Below are 26,651 nucleotides of genomic sequence, written 5' to 3' on the forward strand. Positions count from 1 at the left end.
CATTTCACTAACTTCTCAGAGGATTGCTGCTTTTGTGGTGAAAGGGAAACTATATTTCACATATACCTTCAATGCCACCGTCTTGAACCAGTGTTCTTACTGATGAAAAATCTTCTCTTGCGCTTCTGGCTTCACTTCTCTCCAACACTTTTTATCATCGGGCACCCGGTAAATAAATTAAGCAAGTCACGAGATCTCCTTGTTAACTTTATTTTAGCCTGTGCAAAAATGGCAATATATAAAACCAGGAAGGCAAAAATAGAGAAAGATGTGGTGGAACACAGTTCTGTATGGCTGAAGGGCTTAATACGCTCACGCATTATTTCCGAGTACAAGGCGGCAGAATATAGTAACACTGTTCAAAAGTTTAAGGAAACCTGGACTATAAATGATGCACTCTGTACGGTCTCCCCACAAGATACTTTGCTCTTATTTGTATAAATGTGTTATTTGGCATTCTTTTTTTTTGGTGTTCTTTGGCGTTCTTTTTTTTTGGTGTTCTTTGGCGTTCTTTTACCTTCCCCTTGTCTGTCTTGGTAGTGCTTTCTCTTCAAAATGCTCTACCTTGTCTACTGTAGTTCAAACCATGGACTTGCAGAGATGAGGAATTGAGCGACATTAAACTGGGAACATATGTTTGCCTGAGCTTGCATGAGCTCTGAACGCAAATCTCTGTAACCTTTCCAACAAAAGCACTACTACTGCTACTACTACTGGGTCCTGTTGTGCCATACGTCATATAGGCGGAGACAGGTGAATTGAAAGATAAGATTATATAATCCAAGGCCCTCGACGTGAGAGACTGCACCTGTGTGAGCCTCAGTAGGATGGGTTCTGAAGTGCAAATGCATTCAGCCCAGGCATTAATACTGTCGTGTTGCAATAAAGTTGTGGATGTTGCTATATTTGTTTGATCTATTTAGAGAATTATAGCTGTGGCGCCATAATATGAACCTTCATGGTCATTACAGGGCTGGCAGGAAAGCTTCGAGGTATGCGTACTGTGTACTTCTCCTTTAGGTGTATAACCGGGATCCACATCTAGACCAAGCGTTAAAACGGTCACTGTAGCGTTTAAAATGCCATCAGTCATGAGATTCAGGAAAGGCAAGATACTTTTAATAGACTGGGAAATGATTGGAAGATGCAGTTTGACATAAATAGATGTATGACCCATCCATACCTCACCTACCGATACTGTTCCTGCCAATATCGAAGCATCCCTCTATCCCTAATGCGATCTAGGTATAGCGAACTTAAAGTTAAACATACCTACACTTTTGCTATCATTACCTTTCAAGGGCGACCTTGCCATGCATTTACTACCCTTACCTTACTACCATCCTTACTCTCCTATTTGTTGCTCTCGGGCTATGTCGCCTGGTTCTATCGCTGTCCATTCAACTGAAGACTTCTTCTGCACTTGTTTTGTTTATACCCTTCATTATCCTAAACAGCTTCATCATATCCCACTGTAATCACATTTTTTAAAATCTCCTTCCTCCGTTTAAAGTCATGTCTCCTTAACCTTTGTCTATAGCTAGCTGGCCTGGGATCAATCTAGCATCTCTACACTGTATACTCTCTCTATGGCAACTATATGTAATTCCAGATCAAATGTGGTCACCAGAATTGTTGACAATATTCTAGATGAGGCCTCATTCAATTTCTATACATTGTTAACATTACCTCTTTTGATTTATACTGTATCCCCTATGAATACAACCTTAAACCCTGTTAGCTCTAACTACTTGGCACTGTGTGCTTACCCCACCAACACCCCACGCTCTCTACCCCGTATCTATTACCACTGTCAAATTCTTCTGCTGCGTCACATCCTCCAAGACTGCTTCTTGCAACATGCAATGCATATTTTCATTATTCTTACCCAACCCCAGCAACATATATATACTTGTATAATGGTTGTGATGTCTGGGTGAGAGTCTTGTCAAAAGGTGAATGTTCTGTCATTTTATTCATTCCTTACCCTACATCACAACCATCTTCATCCTTCCACACCCCTCCCGAATTATTTAAATAATTGCCATATCTTCGACTCTCCATCACCTCGTTCTTCCATGAGCCTCGATTTAGTATACAAGTGGAGCAATGCGACTGTGTCGCCAATATGCCTCCGTGTAGTCCCTGCCCATGACGATGGATAGAGGCCCTTGTTCACTGTCCTAAAAAAAAAAAAAAAAGTTTGATTTCAATCCCTTCAGCTGTTTTCAAGTATCACATTTTTACCAGACATGACAGATTTCACCTCGATCGGTGAAGCGGTTTCGGAGATGGGTTATTTTCTTTTTTTAAATATCGGCTTTCAAGCTAATATGGCTGCCAAAACACGTGACATATGACATCAAAAATGTGCACTCTGCATATGTATGCGTCGGGGATCACGTTTGAAGTTTTGTGTTGATCAGATAAGATTCGTTTTTCTATCCAAGATGGCTGCCAAACCACGTGACCTACATCATTTTCAAACTATCTATCTATAATTCCAGTAATCTCTGTCTGTACGTTTGTACGTTTGTCTGTGACCGCTGTTTCTCGACAACCACGGGTCCGATATACTTTTAACTTGCCAGGTATATTGCTGGGGACCCGAGGATGTGCCTTTTCAAGTTTTCATATTAATCGGACAATTACTTACCGAGCTATGTCCAAAAAACGATTCAACCAATCAGAGAGCAGCGAACTATCGCGTGTGCCGAACGTGGCGGGCACACTCTGCCTCGGATGGCACATTTGAGAGCGTATTCATTTATTTCACGTTTGCAAACTATGTTGGCGTTAAACTATGTTTTACAACTAATAAAAACGAATTTGCGATTCATTCGCTTTCCTGCGCGTTTGTGCACGCGATGGCGATTTCTTTACCAAACTCCGGAAGCCGTTCGCTTTGGACCAAACCATTGCATGTAAATAGAGGGGGGGGATTGTCACCACTCGCAAGCCGTTCGCTTTGGACCAAACCATTTCATGTAAATAGAGGGGGGGGGGATATAATTTTAGATATAGATATAGTACGGGCATGCCCTAGTATGCAACAATGGTGTTAGATGGTATTTGTAAAAAAAATTATCGATAGGTTATGTGGTTTCTGAGATATAATTATTTAATATCTTCCTTCAATGCAATATGGCTGCCACACCATGTGACCGATGACGTTTTTGTGATCAACTTTTAATCGCCATGCCGAGTCATTGACACATGTAAAGTTTTGAGTCGATCGCTCCAGTGGTTTGGGAGAAGATTTTGTTTTTTAAGGTTTTGGATTAAATCCAATATGGCTGCCAAACCATGTGACCTATGATGTCATAATTTTAATATTTCAATTCAAATGGGTCATAGATCATGTGCATGCAATTTCAGATTGTTGGGATAATTCGATTAAAACATTAGTTCATGTGCAGTCGAGCATGGAAATAAATAAATATTTTTTGGTGTGTTGGATCAGATGATGCAACAGAAGCGAAGTTGCACAACTTTGGAAAGAAACCACAAAATAAGCAAAACTGTACCTGGCACATCATCATCATCATCATCCCAAGCAGTCCTTCGTGCGCATGCACATCGATAACGACTCCGTTAGCCCAGATCGATATCGTATTTGGAAAAACCTTCGCAATGTTTGAGTTGCTGCGGATGGAGTTTAGAGTCTGTTGGCGATGGGGGCAACACCTGGTGGTGTTCCCAGGCTCGCTTCACTTGGCGTGATTGAATAAATATTTAAGGTGCATCTTGAGCTGGAGCTCCACCGCGTTTTGACGAAGGTGAGAACAAAGTAAGTTCGTAACTTCGGTGTAAAGTTAGAATGTGATAATATAATTTGTTATACATTGTTTTTTTTAGATACAAAACACCGTTATCTTCATAAATCCCTTCCTTATGCTGGAAAATTGCTGCTGTTATTGGTTGGCAATTTTGTGCTCATCATCATCATCATCAATGTACCATACTCCTTTATGGAATGTCGATACTGCCGAATCAGTTTCTGTGCAAGGGTTAGGGTTATTCTATGTGGTTTGCCATTGCCTTCTATAAGCAGTCAATTAGGGGAATAATTTATAGTTTGTTCATGCTGCCTGCGATAACTCCCCGGCCCTTCACTATAAACACCGTGGGATATTTCACGTCTGCCAACTAATGCTAGCACATGGGACACCCGGCTTAACGTCAATCCCATGGATGGTGCACACACCGATATATCTCCCTGCCTGCGAAACACCAGAATGGTAGTTTATAGCTGAGTCGAGATTCGACAGCTTGGGGGTTGAGTGTGCTAATATTTGTGCAATATTTGTTATATAATAACAATATTTGTGTAATTGCTAAAATAAAATCAGTTGTTAATGGGAGGAAATAAAATTAGGTGGTGTATATAGATTCCGGCCTAGCTCTATACTCAGGGAGCGAGGTGGTGCAGATATTCATCGCAGCCTCTTTAGATACTGAATTGCAGATAATATACAACTGTGCACTTGCACTTGTATTAGTTGTGATGGATAATCTATGGAGCAAGAACAGAAAAGAATGCCTTGGAGATCCTGCCCTCCATGCTGGGATAGCCAACATATCGCAAGTTGGAGTTTGCAGTTTTGCTACGTGTGCCCATGCACCCAAACCTTCCTTCCTTTTTTTTTGCATCACAAACCTTCCTGTGAATTCCCTGAATCCACCGTCGGTTTTATTGATTTTTTTTTGTATACAACATTGAGGCTCATGTAAGCGCTAAAATAATCCGATAATCCGTTCTCATCCGTAAATGTAAATCCGATGATGTAAATCATGGGTTCCCAACCTTTTTTGTGTTATGGACCCCTTGGCTCCTAGAGCACATCCCCAGCACCCCCTCCGTTTCGCGAGGGTCGAGCGGCGGAGCGCGTGTAAGCAGGCTAGGGGGGTCTGGGGGTTGCCCCCCCCAAGGAAAATTTTGATTTCTAGATGCTCTGTGGTGCATTCTGAGGTGGTTTTTCCTTTAGTTGGCTATTTTGCTTGTATGAGAATTGGTAAATTATTACACAGAAAATGAGGAATTCCAAGTAGCCAACATGAACATTTCGTTCCATGGTTTTTTTCTGTTCCTTACTGGCTCCCAACTACATCGTTTTTGGAAGAAGCAAACAAAGCAACGTCGCTCGAATGATGCATGTTTGATATGAGATTTTAATATTATCAGTAGCAACACTATGGACAGCATAAAATAGAACTGTCACTCCAGAAAACAGTATGAAAAGGTTCCAAGCCAAGAATATGTGAAAACTAAAAACCTGTTGTGTCTGTATTTAACGCAATTGTGTTATAATCTCACAAAATAAACTCAATTCGACAACAACTCAGGTAATCAAAACTAGGGACGTGGTGCAGGTGCCGTAAAAGTGAATTAAAAACTCAGTGGGATGGCTGAAATTGCATTTTAGCTACCAATTGGGGTATCCGTGGTTGAGTCACAGTCAGGGCACAGTGGAGGTCATCTTCCACGTGGAGCCGATTATGCTATTTCGATTTGACATTCAACAGCGTGGAAAACCCCGCTTCACAGAGATAGGTAGACGAGAATGACAGAAGCACCCGGATAGCTATCTGGCTGATATTAGGGTAGCGACCCATTCCCACCCAAAACTCCGTCAAGCTCTTCTCTTCAAACAAAAAAAAACCAAAACAATATTTAATTTTTAGTATGGTTCAGATTACCCCATGGTCCCCCGAGAAATACACCATGGTCCCCAAGGGGGCCATGGCCCCCAGGTTGGGAACCACGGATGTAAATAATGTAAATAATGTAGATAATAATAATGTAGATAATAAATAATGTAGATAATGTAAATCCGATAATCCATTCTCAGGTTATAGCACGACACAGGCAGATGTGGCTGCATTTATAATATAGCTTAGCAGATAACCCAGTTCTACCGGGCTGTTGCAAGGAAATTCCCAATAAAGTATGGAATATTGACAGAGTTTGATAGGAATGTCATTGGCAGGCCCCCATAGGAAAAACGCGTAATGTAAAATATGATTTTGGGTCCTCAAACCCTTTCTTCTTCAAATCTGCAAACTTCCCCCTCACCCCTCTCCCAACTCCAAGTCTGCATCCCTCACCCCTCTCCCAACTCCAAGTCTGCATCCCTCACCCCTCCCCTCTCCCAACTCCAAGTCTGCATCCCTCACCCCTCTCCCAACTCCAAGTCTGCATCCCTCCCCCACCCCCCCCCCCCCCAACTCAAAGTTCTACACACCATCCCCCCTATCCCAAGTCCAATTCCACATTCCTCAACCCTCCCAATTACAAGATAATCCAATGATCTTGTAGGCCTTAGTTTCCATGGCATCAAGCTGACCAAGGTGTGAAGCAGGGGCACAAACCCAGAGGGTGAAAGGGGAGAGCAGTATTCCATCAAGGTGTGGAAGAAAGCCTTTTGGTTTTGGAAAGGTCACAGAGGCCAAAAAGGTGACAGAAGCCAAATTTCTCGTCTCTTCAAAGCTGTCCATGCGCGCTCGCTTTCGAAGTTAAGTAACTTTTCACAATTGTGTTTTTGTCGAAACTGTATCTTTCTCTCGGTGTATGTACCTATTGGGGTGTCTTTAATAGTATTCTTGGCGTTGGTTTTTCATACCTGTGTACAGAATCGTCGGTCTTTCGTATCGCGTATTCTGAGGCCTAAGTGTAGTACTAGGCTACCGTGTCCGACCTTGGCTTGAGGCTTTGTTTTTGTCTCAGCGGTTCTCCGATCGCGCTGCAATTACTTTCCGGTCTCTGTTTTTCACGGTCTTTTCATCCCATACTTCCTTGTTTTAAAGTCTCAAAAAAAAAAAAAAAAAAAAACATTTCCTTCTGTTCTTATTCGTTTATTCGTTCTTATTTGTTCGTTCGTTCTTCGACCACGTTGTTTGTGATTACGTGATCACGTTGTTAAAAAATGTCTCATCTGACCCCTGAAGACCTGTATTCTGTCATATTCTGTAACACCTTTTTCTTCTTCTTCTATAAAAGGATGCTTTCGACTTGCTCACCAAACCTATTCATTCCAAAAAAAAATTCCATCTCTTTTAGTGCATCTTTCATTCATTCCCTAACCTCTCCAGCACTCCATCCTCCCTCCAGCGTCCTCAAACATATCTTTGACTCGAATGTCTCAAGAAACTCATTTTGCAATAAATGTTCGTTTCCCATTAATCGTACACTTTTCAAAATCCCATCACCCCAAAATCCCATTTCCCATCACCCCTCCCCTCTAAATCTACCCCTTTGCCCCTCCCCTCCAAATCATCCCCATCACCCATCTCTTTCAAATCTTCCCCCTTGCCCCTCCCCTCCAAATCTTCCCAATCACCCATTCCTTTCAAATCTCCCCCCACACCCCTCCCCTCCGAGACTCTCCCTCGCTCCTCCCCTCCTAGACTCCCCTCTCAACCCCTCCTCCTCAAAGCGTCCTCCCCACTTCTTCCCCCTTCCAACTTTCACCTTCATCTCCCTCAACCTTCTGCCTCGCTCTTCCCCCTCGTCAAATAACAACTCACTGCGCCTCTCCCAATCATATCACCATCAAACCTTTTGTCTGCCCCATTCTTCCCTTTCTCCAAGCTATTCTGTAATCTCCGACACACCTTCAACAGCTCTCCCTACCTCTTCCTCCTCTTCCACATCTTACCCTACCGCTCCCCCCACCCCCTGTTCTGTATCCGATGCTCCCCCTTCCTCTTCCTTAACAGTATGGACCTCAAACATCCGGGGCCTTCGCTCAAACTTGTCTGATCTCTCCATACAGGTTGCTTCAGACAAACCAGACGTGATCTGCTTAACAGAAACTTTCCTCCTTCATGATGTCTCTGATTCCTTGGTATCTCTCCCAGGTTACTCCCTCCTCCGGTATGATAGACCTGAGCCTCGTCCTGGAGGTGGGGTTGCTATCTTTATAAAAAACTCTCTTCCTCACTCGCCCTGCATTGCCCTCTCTCCACCTCACCCCCAGGAATACCTTTGGCTACGGCTTCCCCTTCGCTCCCACCTTTTGTTCATATGTGTGTTGTACCGTCCACCAAACAGTGATGACTCCATCTACATCTCGCTGTCTGAGAATATGGACCAACTTCTATCTACCCATCCCAACTCTCTCTTCCTCATATGTGGTGATTTCAACTGTCACCATGCCAGTTGGCTCGGTGTGGGTACCTCTCTAACCAGCCATGGCTCTTCAGCAAAGGACTTCTGTGACTCACTGGGACTGACACAATCTGTCAATTTCCCGACCTGGATTTCAGTCAACGGAGCATCTTCTCTTCTGGACTTGGTTATGTCTAACTTCCCTGAAAATGTCTGCTGCTCTTCTTCTGCTCCAATCGGCTCTTCTGATCAAGTGCTTGTTAAAGTGGACATCTCTCTGACCATTCTCAGAAAGCCTCCTCAGCGTCGGCGAGTCTGGCATTTCACTCAGGCCAACTGGCACGGTCTTCAAGCAGCCATCAATCATCTGGACTGGTCTCCCATCTCTACTGCCTCTGACATAAATTCTTCCTGGGAATTCTTCCAAAGCAAACTGCTCTCTCTCATGCACAGATTTATCCCATCTCGTCTTCTGTTGTCATACCCTTCCTCCCGTCCATGGTACACGGAATCTTGTGGTGAGGCTATTGCCCAGAAACAACTTGCTTTCGTCTCCTGGAAAGCAAATCCAACGGAAGGAAATCTCATTTCCTTTCACAAAGCCCGAAACAAGTGTGTGTCCACCCTCAGGAGAGCCAGGAAACAATATCTCTCCATTCTCAGGACCGAACTCTCTTATCTGTCTCCCTCTTCCAAATCCTGGTGGCATCTGGTCAAATCTGTTTCTGGTGTTTGTTCCCCCTCCATCCCCTCCCTCACCTCAAATGGCCACACGGCTGACTCCGCACGTGAAAAAGCTGAATGCCTCAACTCTGTGTTTGCCGCTAAATCTTGTGTCCCAAACCCATCCCTCTCTGTACCCACCGTGCCCAGTCGTACCCAGCTGCTCCTGGACTCTGTGTCCTTTCCTCCTGACAAGGTGGAAAAGTTTTTGTCAACCCTCGACTCGGATTCTGCAACTGGACCTGACGGCATCAGCCCGTGGGTCCTAAAATCCTGTTCTTCCACTCTTTCACTCCCTCTCTGTTCTCTTCACCCTCTCTTTTGCTCAAGGTCATCTTCCATCTGCTTGGAAATCTGCCAACATCACCGCTTTGCACAAAAAGGTGCAAAAACAGATCCCAGCAACTACAGACCAATCAGCCTTCTCCCAATTATCAGCAAAGTCATGGAATCCATCATTGCTTCAGATATGAAATCTTTCCTCTTCTCCAATGGCTTGATCTCTGATCATCAATTTGGTTTCAGACCTGGACACTCTACTCTGGACATGCTGCTTCTGCTTTCTCAACAATGGATGGAGGTCCTCAATGCCAAACAGAAATTAGAGCAGTCTCCCTTGACATATCACGTGCCTTCGATACGGTCTGGCACCCCGCTCTGCTCACCAAACTCTCCTCTTTTGGTATCCATGGAAATCTCCACGCATGGCTGGCGGACTTCCTCTCTAGTCATAGTCAACGTGTGGCCCTGAATGGGTTTCTCTCATCTCCTCTTCCTGTTCAGGCTGGAGTTCCACAAGGCAGTGTTCTGGGCCCTGTGCTTTTCCTGGTCTTCATCAATGATCTCTCTGACTCTCTTGAAAATCCTCTGTATCTCTTTGCTGATGACTCTACTCTCTGTCGCTCCATTCTTCATCCCTCAGATCGGCAGTCTGCAGCCTCCTCACTCTCTGCAGACCTGGATAAAATCACAGACTGGGCAAACAAGTGGAACATGTCTTTCAATCCTGACAAATCTCACACTCCTACGATGTCTCTCTGAAAAGACCGACTGGACAACCCTCCCATCCACTTTCTGAATAATCCTCTCCAAGAAGTTCTGTCACTCAAGCTTTTGGGTCTCACTATCTGCCATGATCTTTCCTGGGAAAACCACATTTCAAATGTGGCCTCCAAAGCCAGTCGCCGACTGGGCATCCTCCGTCGTGTGAAGTCCTTCCTTGGCACACCTGAGCTCCTCACCACATACAAGGCTTTCATCCGCAGCTCAATGGAATACTGCTCTCCCCTCTGGGCTGGTGCTCCTGCCTCACACCTAGCTCGTCTTCACGCTGTTGAAACCAAAGCATTCAGAATCATTGGAATCTCCCGCGATGAAGCGAACTCCAAGGGCCTCTCACTCACTCACCGCAGGCAGGTTGGTGGTCTTTCCGTCTTCTACCGACTCCTCTCTGGCCTTGCCCCCCCCAGCTCTCTCTGGGCTCTGTCTCGCAAATTTTCCTACAGGTCGCACAAGATCTGCCTGCAACCCTCTTATGGTCAAACTGCCAAAATCAAGACTCTCTGCTCACCTTCACTCCTTCATTCCTCTTTTCTCCCGCCTCTGGAACAAACTCCCTCACTCTCTTCAATCCCACTCCACCCTCCAGGTCTTTAAAACAGCTGTTCACCACCATCTCTTATCTTCCCCCATCCAAAACCTTGATCTTTTCTACCTCCGCTAATTTCACCCCAATTCCACTTTTTTGAAATACCAACTTCTGTCCTGGAAATCCTTGGTGTCCTTGTGTTTTATACTTCTCCCTCCCCCCCCCCCCCCCCCCTTCCCACGTCTCCTCCCCCCAAGCCCTCTCCCTTCCACACATCTCCCTGCTCTCAAATGTTGTGTTTGTGTGTTTCCCCTTCTCTCCCCATCTTGTTTTCCGCTCCCTCTTTTTATATATTTTGTTTGTCTGGTTGATTTGTTTGTGAAGTAAATGTTAGCTCTTTCACGAGCCTCGATTCAGTATACAACAAAAAAAAAAAAAAAAAATTTTTTTTTAAATGTATACCCAAGAGAGATCATGGCTGAGACTGAGACCCAAGAGTTTGTGTTGTATACTGAATCGAGGCTCGTGAAAGAGCTAACATTTATTTCACAAACAAATCAACCAGACAAACAAAATATATAAAAAGAGGGAGCGGAAGACAAGATGGGGAGAGAAGGGGAAGCACACAAACAAAACATTTGAGAGCAGGGAGATGCATGGGAGGGAGAGGGCTTGGGGGGAGGAGGCGTGGGAAGGGGGGGGAGAGGGGAGAAGTATAAAACACAAGGACACCAAGGACTTCCAGGACAGAAGTTGGTATTTCAAAAAAGTGGATTTGGGGTGAAATTAGCGGGGGTTGATTGAGGTGAAATTAGCATTGAGCTGCGGGGGTAGAAAAGATCAAGGTTTTGGATGGGGGAGGATAAGAGATGGTGGTGAACAGCTGTTTTAAAGACCTGGAGGGTGGAGTGGGATTGAAGAGAGTGAGGGAGTTTGTTCCAGAGGCGGGAGAAAAGAGGATGAAGGAGTGAAGGTGAGCAGAGAGTCTTGATTTAGGCAGTTTAACCACAAGAGGGTTGCAGGCACATCTTGTGCGACCTGAAGGAATATTTGGGGGACAGAGCACAGATAGACCTGGGGGAGCTAGGCCGCATAGGAGTCTGCAGAAGACAAAAAGACCACCTCGTTCTCATAGCTTCATTCCAAGGACTCTTTTTTTTAACATCCTCACTGAACCTCTGACAGCCAGGATGACCTTGGCAGGTCATCACACCTCTTGAGTGCATTCCTGCGTGTTTTTGTATGGGGAATCTGTTGAATTTTGCTGACTGTGGGAAATGGTATTTTTATATAATTAATTTAATCTGTGTGAATGCTGTTTTTGAATATTTAGCTGTGCCTATCAAACATATTGTATTACTGTTATGCTCTCAGTTGGAATGCTTTAATTATTTTGCAAAATTATGAACCTTATCGCTTATGGCAATAAAGATGGATGAGTGTTGGAATAATTCCTTTGATTAAGCGTCATATCTTCAGATTGTTCCAACATGTGGTGTTTCTGTATGGAAAGCCAGGATAAAGCTCTTGTGCAAATGCCTTGGTTCAATTCCTCCCCTTCCTTTTCCTGTTCGTCCATTCCCGTGTTTGTCCCTCTTTCACCATATCTACCTTCCATGAGCCTCAAAAATAAAATAAAGTAAAAAAGCTGTGCTTTAGGATAACGATGAATAATAATGGGACAATTGTCTTTCCTCATTGCCAGATCTCAAAATTGAGTAACCCCGACCTTTCCCCATGTTTAGCTCACCTGGAACGAAGGCTAGAGGAGCTTATGCGATTTTTTTTTTTGTGTACAAGATCGAGGCTCCTGTAAGAGCTAACATTAATCACATAAAAACAAACTGACACATAAAACGTAAGATAAAGGGAGCGGGAGACAAGATGGAGAGAGAGAGAGGGAAGCACAAGTACAACGGCAGAGAACAGGGAGATCTGTGGGAGGGAGAGGGCTTGGGGGGAGGAGGCATGGGAAGGCGGGGTTGGAGGGGCGGGAGAGGTATAAAACACATGGACACTGCTCGGACTTCCAGGAAAGAAGTCGGAATTTCAAAAAAGTTGATCTAATCTAGGGTGAATTCGCGGGGGTAGAAAAGATCAAGGTTTTGGATGGGGGAAGATAAGAGATGGTGGTGAACAGCCACCGAACCTGGAAAGACCTGGAGGCAGAAGTGGGATTGAAGAGAGTGAGGGAGTTTGTTCCAGAGGTGGGAGAAAAGAGGAATGAAGGAGTGAAGGTGAGCAGAGAGTCTTGATTTTGGCAGTTTAACTATAAGAGGGTTGCTGGCTGATCTTGTGCGACCTGTAGGAATATTTGGGGGACAGAGCACAGACAGCTGGAGGAGCAAGGCCGGAGAGGAGTCGGTGAAGACAGAAAGACCACCAACCTGCCTGCGGCAAGTGAGTGAAAGGCCCTCGGAGTTAGCTTCATCACGGGAGATTCCAATGATTCTGAAAGCTTTGGTTTCAACAGCGTGAAGCCGAGTTAGGTGTGAGGCAGGAGCACCAGCCCAGAGGGGGGAACAGTATTCCATTGAGCTGCGGATGAAAGCTTTGTATGTGGTGAAGAGCTCAGGTGTGCCAAGGAAGGACTTCGCACGACAGAGGATGCCCAGTCAGCGACTGGCTTTGGAGGCCATCTTGGAAATGTGGTTTTCCCAAGAAAGATCATGGCAGATAGTGAGACCCAAAAGCTTGAGCGACAGAACTTCTTGGAGAGTGTTATTCAGAAAGTGGATGGGAGGGTGGTCCAGTCGGTCTTTACGGAGAGACATCTTAACAGTGTGAGATTTGTCAGGATTGAAAGACATGTTCCACTTGTTTGCCCAGTCTGTGGTTTTGTCCAGGCCTGCAGAAAGTGAGGAGGCTGCAGACTGCCAATCTGAGGGATGAGGAATAGAGTGACAGAGAGTGGAGTCATCAGCAAAGAGATAGCGAGGATTTTCAAGGGAGTCAGAGAGATCATTGATGAAGATCAGAAAAAGCACAGGGCCCAGAACACTGCCTTGGGGAACTCCAGCCTGAACAGGAAGAGGAGATGACAGAAACCCATTCAGGGCCACACGTTGACTACGACGAGAGAGGAAGTCCGCCAGCCATGCGTGTAGATTTCCATGGATACCAAAGGAGGAGCGTTTGGTGAGCAGAGCGGGGTGCCAGACCGTATCGAAGGCACGTGATATGTCAAGGGAGACAGCTCTAATTTCCTGTTTGGCATTGAAGACCTCCATCCATTGTTGAGAAAGCAGAAGCAGCATGTCCAGAGTAGAGTGACCAGGTCTGAAACCATATTGATGATCAGAGATCAAGCCATTGGAGAAGAGGAAAGATTTCATATCTGAAGCAATGATGGATTCCATGACTTTGCTGATAATTGGGAGAAGGCTGATTGGTCTGTAGTTGCTAGGATCTGTTTTTGCACCTTTTGTGTGCAAAGCGGTGATGTTGGCTGATTTCGAAGCAGATGGCAGATGACCTTGAGCAAAAGAGAGGGTGAAGAGAACAGAGAGAGGGAGTGAAAGAGCGGAAGAACAGGATTTTAGGACCCGTGGGCTGATGCCGTCAGGTCCACTTGCAGAATCAGATTTCTGTCAGTCAGGTTGACAGAAACTTTTCCACCTTGTCAGGAGGAAAGGACACAGAGTCCAGGAGCAGCTGGGTACGACTGGGTCCGGTGGGTACAGAGAGGGTTGAGTTTGGGACACAAGATTTAGAGGCAAACACAGAGTTGAGGCATTCAGCTTTTTCACGTGCAGAGTCAGCCGTGTAGCCATTTGAAGTGAGGGAGGGGTTGGAGGGGGAACAAACACCAGAAACAGATTTGACCAGACGCCACCAGGATTTGGAAGAGGGAGACAGATAAGAGAGTTCGGTCTTGAGAACGGAGAGATATTGTTTCCTGGCTCTCCTGAGGGTGGACACACACTTGTTTCGGGCTTTGTGAAAGGAAATGAGATTTCCTTCCATTGGATTTGCTTTCCAGGAGACGAAAGCAAGTTGTTTCTGGGCAACAGCCTCACCACAAGATGTCCGTGTACCATGGACGGGAGGAAGGGTATGACAACTGAAGACGAGATGGGATAAATCTGTGCATGAGAGAGAGCAATTTACTTTGGAAGAATTCCCAGGATGCGTTGATGTCAGAGGCGGTAGAGATGGGAGACCAGTCCAGATGATTGATGGCTGCTTGAAGACCGTGCCAGTTGGCCTGAGTGAAATGCCAGACTCGTCGACGCTGAGGAGGCTCTCTGAGAATGGTCAGAGAGATGTCCACTTTAACAAGCACATGATCAGATGAGCCGATTGGAGCAGAAGAAGAGCAGCAGACATTTTCAGGGAAGTTGGTCATAACCAAGTCCAGAAGAGAAGATGCTCCGTTGACTGAGATCCGGGTCGGGAAATTGACAGATTGTGTCAGTCCCAGTGAGTCGCAGAAGTCTTTTGCTGAAGAGCCATGGCTGGTGAGAGAGGTACTGTTACGTGGTCCCCTCGGTGACTACCTGGTCTCGGTGACCCCCGGACCGTGAGAGGACCTTCGCCAGAAAGTAGTATTATATATGCGCTTTCGCAACGCAATCCCTATGAATTCCACCCAAGAGAAACTGATGTTCAATGATATATTTCCAGGGTAAGGATATCATACAATTTCAATGTTACAATCATGGATATATTCCCCGAGCAATCAACAACAAACAACCATCAACAATTCCCAATCCACAATCAATTCCCTATATGATTAAGATGGCCATCTTATGTATGTGTGTCCCCGTTGGTACTCACAACCCCCTTTTGGTCTCGGTCCCGCACAATGTCTCTGGGCCCCCTCCTGACCAAGATGATGGTCGGCGTCGCCGCACTCGGGCGGTTGAACGAACCCCGGGTGGACGTTTTTCCACCGGGCAGGTATCGTACCAGGCACCACGGCTGCAGCCCCTCGTGGCCACACGAAGCGGGTACAGGAAAGCAAGCCAAAAGCCCCACGCCGCTTGCAAGGCGTGTTAGGCCCCAACGTGCGACCCGTACGCGTCTTTTTAGACGGTGTCGCGAACGGTGCCAACCGCTGGGTCGATGCACGGCCACACGACCGTTTGACGTCCACCGGGCAGGTATCCGTCCCGGTAACTCCTCTCGCCAAACGGGCTCGGGAACGCCGCTTTTCCACACGGCTCAATATCAATCCCCCCTTTTGTCGGAGCGGGGCGAGGAAAAAGAATCCTCGTCGCTTTTCTTCCTCGTGTCTTTTCCTCTTCCGTTTCCGGCCTCTTTTCAGAAGGGCTCCTGACCCTCCAACCACAACAACCCTTAATCTACTACACATGGATAAGCAAAGACCTGGATGGTAATTCACATACATTCACATAAATATGTAACACTCCCCCCCTTCAAGAAAGAAAGTTTGAACCCAGCGAAAACTTTCTTTGCCGGCCAATTTGGAGAAACAAACCAGATAACTCAACCCCCCCCACATTATCAGTTCCCCCCGGGCACCGTTATCACTTAATATTAAAGCAACAAAATTTCACCAAACCCCCAGAGATTTTCAAAGGTAATTCACTCTGGACAAAGCACCAACAACGACATTGTCCCTGCCCTTTACATATTCAATTTCCCATTGGACTCCTGCCAAGCCAAACTCCATCTCATGACCCTCTGACTTCGACTGTCAGTTTCTTGTGAATGAAGGTTAAGGGGTTGATCCAAGATCCAAAGTTAAGCAACTCGATAGCACTTTTTTCGGGCGGCCAAGCCGAGTATTCACTACCTGGATGCCTTTAGGAACGTGGAGTTCACGGTTAGTCCGTGCAGGAAAGTTCTCTACATGGACGCCTTGAGGAACGTGGAGTTCACGGTTAGTCCGTGCATGAAAGTTCACTACATGGACGCCTTTAGGAACGTGGCGTTCACGGTTAATCCGTGTAGGAATCTTGGCTCGGCGGCTCCGCCGCATTCAGTGCTTCTACTTTTCCGAACTTCCCTAATGATTATGGTGGGACCGCTTGTCACTGTAGTCCCATGAATAGCGGTCTCCTTCTCGGCCACTACTTTGACAATCCTTCCTTCGGGAGCTGCCGTAACTCAGGGAGCCTCCATAATAATATTGATTGCGGCCACCACCAAAACTACCGCCCAGTTGTCCTCTCCTGTAGACCTCTCGACACCTACGAAATGCCTTCCCTACTGTTATGGTCCGACCCTCCAAATCCTTGCCATTCCAATTCTTCTCTGCCTCTCTGGCGCTTTCCTTTCCTCTTCTTTGATCCGTTCCTGGCTCCGTAATTGCAACTCCAGTTTCCGGAGCTCAACGTCTTCTGGTTCTTCGGGTAGCCACTCCCAGGCTAACTCGTCCCATGTTCCTAATCCCACCATAGACTGTATCACCGTGGTCTGCAACTCTGCCTTCCTCAAATTAGTTCGGACCTCCAAGTTAAAATGTTTGGCCAATTTCAAGAGGTCCGACTTTAGTAACGCTCGGAACTGTGCCTCACTCGGGGTTACCACAAAGTTCTGTGCCACAAACGCCATGGTGCCTATCGTTAACACCTGTTAACCTTCACCCAAGACTTTACCCCAATTTCTCAAAAAAATTTACCAATTAATAATTAATTAATAAATTTTAATTAAAAAAACTATTATTTTATTATGTTATATAATTTTAGATCCCGGACGTAGACCCAATTGCGAAGCCGCAAATCGTAATTTGGACGAGCCCCCAATTCTGTTACGTGGTCCCCTCGGTGACTACCTGGTCTCGGTGACCCCCGGACCGTGAGAGGACCTTCGCCAGAAAGTAGTATTATATATGCGCTTTCGCAACGCAATCCCTATGAATTCCACCCAAGAGAAACTGATGTTCAATGATATATTTCCAGGGTAAAGATATCATACAATTTCAATGTTACAATCACGGATATATTCCCCGAGCAATCAACAACAAACAACCATCAACAATTCCCAATCCACAATCAATTCCCTATATGATTAAGATGGCCATCTTATGTATGTGTGTCCCCGTTGGTACTCACGACCCCTTTTTGGTCTCGGTCCCGCACAATGTCTCTGGGCCCCTCCTGACCAAGATGATGGTCGGCGTCGCCGCACTCGGGCGGTTGAACGAACCCCGGGTGGACGTTTTTCCACCGGGCAGGTATCGTACCAGGCACCACGGCTGCAGCCCCTCGTGGCCACGCGAAGCGGGTACGGGAAAGCAAGCCAAAAGCCCCACGCCGCTTGCAAGGCGTGTTAGGCCCCAACGTGCGACCCGTACGCGTCTTTTTAGACGGTGTCGCGAACGGTGCCAACCGCTGGGTCGATGCACGGCCACACGACCGTTTGACGTCCACCGGGCAGGTATCCGTCCCGGTAACTCCTCTCGCCAAACGGGCTTGGGAACGCCGCTTTTCCACACGGCTCAATATCAATCCCCCCTTTTGCCGGAGCGGGGCGAGGAAAAAGAATCCTCGTCGCTTTTCTTCCTCGTGTCTTTTCCTCTTCCGTTTCCGGCCTCTTTTCAGAAGGGCTCCTGACCCTCTAACCACAACAACCCTTAATCTACTACACATGGATAAGCAAAGACCTGGATGGTAATTCACATACATTCACATAAATATGTAACAGTACCCACACCCAGCCAACTGGCATGGTGACAAATGAAATCACCACATATGAGGAAGAGAGAGTTGGGATGGGGAGATAGACGTTGGTCCATATTGTCAGACAGCGAGATGTAGATGGAGTCATCACTGTTTGGTGGACGGTACAACACACATATGAACAAAAGGTGGGAGCGAAGGGGAAGCCGCAGCCAAAGGTATTCCTGGGGGTGAGGTGGAGAGAGGGCAGTGCAGGGCGAGTGAGGAAGAGAGTTTTTTTTAATAAAGATAGCAACCCCACCTCCAGGACAAGGCTCAGGTCTATCATACCGGAGGAGGGAGTAACCTGGGAGAGTTACCAAGGAATTGGACATCATGAAGGAGGAAAGTTTCTGTTAAGCAGATCACGTCTGGTTTGTCAGAAGCAACCTGTATGGAGAGATCAGTCAAGTTTGAGCGACGGCCCCGAATGTTTGAGGTGCATACCGTTAATGAAGAGGAAGGGGGAGCATCAGATACAGAACAGGGGGGGGGGCGGGGTAGGGTAAGATGGGGAAGAGGAGGAAGAGGTAGGGAGAGCTGTTGAAGGTGTGTCAAAGATTTCAGAATGGCTTGGAGAAAGGGAAGAATGGGGCGGACAAAAGGTTTGATGGTGATTGGGTGTGGCACAGTGAGGTGTTATTTGAGGAGGGGGAAGAGCGAGGCAGAAGGTTGGGGGAGATGAAGGTGAAAGTTGGAAGGGGGAAGAAGCAGGGAGGATGCTTTGAGGAGGAGGGGTGAGAGGGGAGTCTAGGAGGGGAGGGGAAAGGGGGGAGATTTGAAAGGGATGAGTGATGGGGAACATTTGGAGGGGAGGGGCAAGGGGGCGATTTGAAAGAGATGGGTGATGGGGAGGATTTGGACGGGAGGGGCAAGGGGGTAGATTTGGAGGGGAGGGGTGATGGGGAAGTTTTGGAGGAGAGAGGTGATGGGGAAGTTTTGGAGGGAGGGGGGGATGGGGAAGATTTGGAGGGGAGGGGCAAGGGGGAAGATTTGAAAGGGATGGGTGATGGGGAAGATTTGGAGGGGAGGGGCAAGGGGGAATATTTGAAAGAGATGGGTGATGGGGAAGATTTGGAGGGGAGGGGCAAGGGGGTAGATTTGGAGGGGAGGGGTGATGGGGAAGTTTTTGGGGGGGAGGGGTGATGGGGAAGTTTTGGAGGGAATGGGTGATGGGGAAGATTTGGAGGGGAAGGGCAAGGGGGAAGATTTGAAAGGAATGGGTGATGGGGAAGATTTGGAGGGGAGGGGCAAGGGGGAATATTTGAAAGAGATGGTTAATGGGGAAGATTTGGAGGGGAGGGGCAAGGGGGTAGATTTGGAGGGGAGGGTGATGGAGAAGTTTTGGAGGGGAGGGGTGATGGGGAAGTTTTGGAGGGAAGGGGTGATGGGGAAGATTTGGAGGGGAGGGGTGAGATTGGATTTTGAAAAGTGTACGATTAATGGGAAACGAACATTTATTGCAAAATGAGTTTCTTGAGACCTTCGAGTCAAAAATACGTTTGAGGACGCTGGAGGGGGGGGGGGGGGTGGAGAGCAGGAGAGTTTAGGGAATGTATGAAAGAGGCACTGTAAGAGATGGAATTTTTTTTGGAATGAATAGATTCGGTGAGTAAGTCGAAAGCATCCTTTTATAGAAGAAGAAGAAAAAGGTGTTAAAATATATGACAGAATACAGTTCTTCAGGGGAAAGTTTAAACATTTTTAACAACGTGATCACGAACAACGTGGTCGAAGAACGAACGAACAAATAAGAACAACGAATAAACGAATTAGAGCAGAGAAGGAAATATTTTTTGGGGTTTTTTTTTTCTGAGTTGAGATTTTAAACAAGGAAGTATGGGGTGAAAGACTGGGACAAAAAACAGGGAACGAAAGTAATTGCAGCGCAATCGATGAACCACTGAGAGAAAAACAAGGCCCCAAGGTTGGACACGGAAACCTACTAGGCCTCAGAATACGCGACACGAATTAACCGACGATTTTGTATGCAGGTACGAAAAATCAACACCGAGAATCTTACCAAAGACACACCACAAGTACACATACAGAAAGACAGATACAGCCATGACAAAAACACAACTGTGAAAAAATTACTTCACTTCGAAAGCGTGAGCGCATGGACAGCCCTCAGTGTGACTGAACTTCGTCGAGAGTTGTTGATTAAGTCGACGGGAGGGTTTGTGGTATGGTCCTTTCAGAGAGAGAGATTGAGAGAGGAAGTGTGTGTGTGTGTGTGTGTGTGTGTGTGTGTGTGTGTGTGTGTGTATATGTGTGTGTGTGTGTGTGTGTGTGTGTGTGTGCGCGCGCATGCATGCACTTCTCAGTTTTGAAAGACATATTCCAAGTGTTTGACCAGTTTGTCAAGGTCTCAATAGAGGGAAGAGTGTACTGCCTGTCTGTCTGAAGGACGAGGAATGTCAGGGCAGAAGATCCCGTCATCAGAAAAAAATAAAGATCGTTTTACAGAGAGTCAGAGATCATTGATTAAGATGAGGAATAGGACTGGGCCAAGAAAACTGCCTTGGAGCAATCCAGACTTGACAGGGTGAGGAGATGAAAGGATACCATTGAGAGCCACACATTGGATACGAGAGTGGAGGAAGTCAGTGACCCAAGAGTAGTGTTTCATTGGATGCCGTAGGTAGCGAGTTTTAAGAGCAAGGCAGGATCAAAACTGTATCAAAAGCTCGATATATGTCCAGAAAGATGGCACTGGTCTCATGTCTGATGTTGAGGGCCTCCATCCATTATTGGGAGAGTAGAAGCAGCATGTCCAAGGTGGAGTAACCTTGTCTAAATCTGAATTGATGATCTTAGATGAGGTAATTGGAGAAAAGGTGTGATTTTATGTCAAAATGCAATGATGGATTCCATGATCTTGCTGATGATTGGAAGTAAACGAGTTGGTCTGTAGTTAAGGAGATCCATTGTTGCACGTTTATTGGTCTTGGATGTAAAGCAGTGATGGCTGATGTCCAATTAGATGGAAGATGACCTTCACCAATGTCAGGATAAAAGGGGCAGAGAGGTCCAGTAGCAGTGTCATAGTCAAGCGATCCAGTAGCAAAGTCAGTCGAGAGTTATAAAAAAAACTTCTACGTCTTCTTAAGAGTCCATGAGTCGTTGGATATGATTGGGAAGGATGGGTATATAGGGCGTGAGGGCTTGGGGACACAAGATTTTGAAACAAACACAGAATTGAAGCATTCTGCCTTTCCACGAGAGTAGTCGGCTGTGGTACCATTTGAAGAGTCAAGTTTGGCCTTATAAACGGGTTAAAGAAGACTCAAATTTGACCCTATAAACAGGTTAAAGAAGTCAAGTTTGACCCTATAAACAGGTTAAAGAAGTCAAGTTTAACCCCATAAACATGTGAAAGAAGCGTCAAGTTTGACCCTATAAACAGGTTAAAGAAGTCAAGTTTGACCCTATAAACAGGTTAAAGAAGTCAAGTTTGACCCTATAAACAGGTTAAAGAAGCGTCAAGTTTGACCCTATAAACAGGTTAAAGAAGTCAAGTTTGACCCTATAAACAGGTTAAAGAAGCGTCAAGTTTGACCCTATAAACAGGTTAAAGAATTCAAGTTTGACCCTATAAACATGTTAAAGAAGCGTCAAGTTTGACCCGATGAACATGTTAAAGAAGCGTCAAGTTTGACCCTATAAACAGGTTAAAGAAGAATCAAGTTACAATCATCTATAGTCAGGGCCCTTAGGGATATTTTGGTTCAAATTCTTCCAAAAGCATCAAATTTGGCGCAGATGTTGCCCATGCCATACTCTTTCGATTTTTGACGGGCGCCAAGGGCGGTATGATCCGGGGACCATACCGGTCCATCCCGCCATGTCACCTGACCTATGACGTCATAATTAGGATATGCATCCAATCATATGGCGTACTATAAGTGGTCAAAGTTCAAAATGAATCGATCGAAAAATGAAGGCAGGGATCCATTTTTAAGGTTTTCATAAAATCCAATATGGCCGCCAGGTCACATGACCTATGACGTCATATTTATGACATGTATACAATCATGTATACATGAACCCGGATCATGATCGCACAAAAATTAAACACAAGGATATGGCATACAGTTCATAAAACATCAAAATCCGTACCTTTGTAATTAGACTGATGAACTGCATATGCCTGAAAATTAGGAAATAGACATGTTAATATTTCCTCTAATTGTCAAAAATAAGGTCAGAGTTCGATTACCCAACCCAGAAACATAAAATGGTGAACCTCGTGTAAACCTTGATAAAAAACTCAAAAACCGACATGTTTGACTCAAAAATGACCTTTAAGATGACCTTGAGGGTTGCCCTTGACCTCGAATCATCAAAATAACATCATAATTGGATTCCTCGACCTCGAAAACCCCTGAAAAGTGGTATCGTACATGATTCCAACCCTTTTGGTTATTTAACTGATTTTCCTCTAATCCGGGTGGCGGCCATTTAGTATTTCGCCAATATGGGGCCCCCGGGGGGGGGGGGTGGGCGCCCGTCAAAAATCGAAAGAGTATGGCATGGGCAACATCTGGGCCAAATTTGGTGCTTTTGGAAGAATTTGAACCAAACGACCCCAAAATATCCCTAAGGGCCCTGACTAAGGTTGAAGGGGAACATACTCCAGAGACAGACTTAACAAGGCACCACCAGGTTTTAGAGGAGGGAGACAAGTTTGAAACTTGGATGTGCAATGTCTAGGGACGTGCAAGTGCAAAGTAGCAAGGAGAAGGTGCAGGGCGAGGGGAAGCCAGGAGGCTGCAGGGAGGGGTTGGAGCTGGAGTGGTAGGGGCCAGGAGAAAATGGAGAGGTAGGGGTGGAACCGTGAGAGTGGGGGTGGGGGAGAGGAAAGAGGGGGAAGGACGAGGGGTAAGCTAAGAGGGGCAGGACAAGGGGGTACCTGAGAGGGGATGGGACGAGGGAGAAGCAAAGATTGGGTGGGACAAGGGGAAAGCAGATGGGAGGGAGGATACTGACAGAGACGTTTGACACCATAAATGGACGTGAAGGGCAAATTATTGTCATGTGCACATATTCTGCTAAATGGACGTCTTAGGATTCCCAAACTGGATCACCTGCGACAGACTTCATGAGTGAGGTGGTAAGAATGCTTTTTTGTTGAATGCATGGAGGAAAATTTGGCTGTAGGTAAATAGAAGGCTGGGTGAACTAAGTGTTTATGAGTGAAGGCGTTTTGGGCAGTAAACCTTGTGAAAAAGAAAATGAGATATTAATGAAGAAGAAGAGTGAATTGTTGTTCCTGACAGAGTAATAAGCAAAGTAAGGCATTTTAAAATACATTTTTGAAGTGTTTTTAATGTTATAAAGAGCTTTTCAAGGAAGAAAGCTTTTATTCAGTGAATTTTCAGTTTGGAGATATTGAAAAGAAGAATGGCTGGGTAAGGAAATAAGGAGTACCGGTAACTGAGCACAGGATAGAGTTTGTTTTTTCTGATGTTGTTATTGTTTTTTCCGGTTTTTTTGTTTGTTTCAAAGTGAAGAAGAATGTGTGGTGAGTTTATTGTATTTTTTTTTATTTTTGGGGGAGCAAGGAGGGGAAAATAATTGGGCTGTAGGATCATAAGTAGCAATACGTGTGAAAAAAAAGAAGCAAAAAGGAGGCATTTGAGATTTAAAAAATGGAGGCGGAAGCATAATAATCAAAGGGGAAGACCAAATACTATATTGAAGTGATCAGAAGGAACCGGAATAAGTAAATAGCAAAGATGGAGTCATCAGGAGTAACTTGGATAGGATTTTGGTTTCAGCCACTACTCCACAACCCTCAAACCCATCCAGGTGCAGCCACACAGGTATAGGCCTTTTCTTATGTAGCAGATTGGTGTTGCCTTCAGTGAATATGGATCTTTCCAACTACAACCATTTTTTAAATATATTGATGACTCCTTGGCGGAAGCCTTGTCTAAATTGACTGTTAGTGCATTTCTCCTGCACCCCCTTCTCTCGCACCACCTTCACTCCCCGCCTGGCTCACCCTCATCCCCAGACAGAATGACTGTCAAGCCATCAGTACTTCTGGTCCTCTTCCTGCCGCTATTTTTGAAGCCTACAGCAGCCCAATGGGACACTAATGCAGTGCCAGGCCGCACGACCATTGTTCACCTGTTCGAGTGGCGCTGGAATGACATCGCAGATGAATGTGAGCGCTGGCTTAATCCGAATGGATTCGCCGGTGTGCAGGTGAGCTACTTGACTGATACATTCTGGGAATGCAAGCGCAGGCAGTTACTGAGTTTCTGTGCATTGTGTGATTGAGACTCTGTATAATGTAAGATAGTGTAGGATGAACAGTTGTCGTGACGTTTTATGAGCAAATGTCAACAGTTAATTGATCAGCCTGGGTTAGTGATTTACCATTGCTTGTGCCAACTTGTTGTTGGAATAGCATGCCTAGGGTAAGTGACTTCCAGGTTATAACTTCATGAATAGAAAGATGTTTTCCCAAAAGGTTGACTCCAATTTGAAGTGCTCCCCACAAGACCACAAAGCTATGGGTGTAATCCTACGATGGAGTCACGTGCATCAATATTCTTCTTGCTGCCTACAAGCCGATTGGCCCTGCGGATATAGCTATGGGTATCAGGAGGAAGCTAATGAGAGAAATTACACTTGCTTTACCTGCTGCCATGGGTCCATCATGATTACTGGTGAATGTCTCAGGGTTGTTACATAAGTTACCTTTTATAAGAGCCCATGAACCAACTTTGTCTCGATCCCAATTACAAAGTAAATTATCCCTCAACTCCGATTCTGCAACTGGCCTGGACGGCTTCAGCGTATATGTCCTAAGAATCTGCTCTGCAACTCTTGCTCATCCTCTTTCTGCTCTGCTCACCATATCATATGGCCTATGTCATCTTCCATCTGCTTTGAAATCAGCCGGCATCACCGCATTACATAAACGAGGTACAAAAACTGATGTTCTTAACTAGAGACCTATTAGTTTACTTCCAGTCATCAGCAAGGTCGTGGAATCCATCATCACAGTTGACATGAAATCCTTCCTTTCCCCCAAAGGCCTTTTTTTTCTTCTTTTTTTTTTGTATACTCAATCGAGGCTCGTGAAAGAGCTAACATTTATTTCACAAACAAATCAACCAGACAAACAAAATATATAAAAAGAGGGAGTGGAAAACAAGATGGGGAGAGAAGGGGAAGCACACAAACACAACATTTGAGAGCATGGAGATGTGTGGGAGGGAGAGGGCTTGGGGGGAGGAGGCGTGGGAAGGGGGGGGGGGGAGAAGTATAAAGCACAAGGACACCAAGGACTTCCAGGACAGAAGTTAGTATTTCAAAAAAGTGGATTTGGGGTAAAATTAGCGGGGGTAGAAAAGATCAAGGTTTTGGATGGGGGAAGATAAGAGATGGCGGTGAACAGCTGTTTTAAAGACCTGGAGGGTGGAGTGGGATTGAAGAGAGTGAGGGAGTTTGTTCCAGGGCCAGGAGAAAAGAGGAATTAAGGAGTGAAGGTGAGCAGAGAGTCTTGATTTTGGCAGTTTAACCATAAGAGGGTTGCAGGCAGATCTTGTGTGACCTGTAGGAATATTTGTGGGACAGAGCCCAGAGAGAGCTGGGGGGGCAAGGCCAGAGAGGAGTCGGTAGAAGATGGAAAGACCACAAACCTGCCTGCGGTGAGTGAGTGAAAGGCCCTTGGAGTTAGCTTCATTGCGGGAGATTCCAATGATTCTGAACGCTTTGGTTTCAACAGCGTGAAGACGAGCTAGGTGTGAGGCAGGAGCACCAGCCCAGAGGGGAGAGCAGTATTCCATTGAGCTGCGAAAGAAAGCCTTGTATGTGGTGAGGAGTTCAGGTGTGCCAAGGAAGGACTTCCCATGACGGAGGATGCCCAGTCGGCGACTGGCTTTGGAGGCCAGATTTGAAATGGGGTTTTCCCAGGAAAGATCATGGCAGATAGTGAGACCCAAAAGCTTGAGTGACAGAACTTCTTGGAGAGGATTATTCAGAAAGTGGATGAGAGGGTTGTCCAGTCGGTCTTTTCGGAGAGACATCGTAAGAATGTGAGATTTGTCAGGATTGAAAGACATGTTCCACTTGTTTGCCCAGTCTGTGATTTTGTCCAGGTCTGCAGAGAGTGAGGAGGCTGCAGACTGCCGATCTGAGGGATGAGGAATGGAGCGACAGAGAGTAGAGTCGTCAGCAAAGAGATAGAGAGGATTTTCAAGAGAGTCAGAGAGATCATTGATGAAGACCAGAAAAAGCACAGGGCCCAGAACACTGCCTTGGGGAACTCCAGCCTGAACAGGAAGAGGAGATGAGAGAAACCCATTCAGGGCCACATGTTGACTACGACTAGAGAGGAAGTCCACCAGCCATGCGTGGAGATTTCCATGGATACCAAAGGAGGAGGGTTTGGTGAGCAGAGCGGGGTGCCAGACCGTATCGAAGGCACGTGATCCGTCAAGGGAGACAGCTCTAATTTCCTGTTTGGCATTGACGACTTCCATCCATTGTTGAGAAAGCAGAAGCAGCATGTCCAGAGTAGAGTGACCAGGTCTGAAACCAAATTGATGATCAGAGATCAAGCCATTGGAGAAGAGGAAAG

General features: G+C 45.9%; 1 protein-coding gene across 8 annotated transcripts in view; it reads left to right on the forward strand.

Annotated features, from left to right (window-relative positions):
• Positions 1 to 555: 555 nt before the first annotated feature.
• Positions 556 to 26,651, forward strand: part of LOC137425046 (pancreatic alpha-amylase-like) — a 54,550-nt gene continuing 28,454 nt past the window's right edge. The window contains exons 1-2 of one of the 8 annotated variants that reach the window (XM_078772920.1): positions 556 to 753; positions 24,072 to 24,265. In XM_078772920.1, the coding sequence (XP_078629046.1) occupies positions 24,077 to 24,265 (189 nt within the window). In that variant the 5' untranslated portion in view covers positions 556 to 753; positions 24,072 to 24,076. Of the gene's footprint in view, positions 754 to 3,543; positions 3,791 to 4,482; positions 4,589 to 23,686; positions 23,878 to 24,071; positions 24,266 to 26,651 lie in introns of those variants that run through there. The other 7 variants (XM_068113070.2, XM_068113079.2, XM_068113063.2 and 4 more) reach the window with 7 other exon arrangements.

The sequence above is a fragment of the Myxine glutinosa genome, chromosome 1 (assembly GCF_964187855.1).
Source record: "Myxine glutinosa chromosome 1, kmMyxGlut1.1, whole genome shotgun sequence".
NCBI classification, from domain to species: Eukaryota; Metazoa; Chordata; class Myxini; order Myxiniformes; family Myxinidae; genus Myxine; species Myxine glutinosa.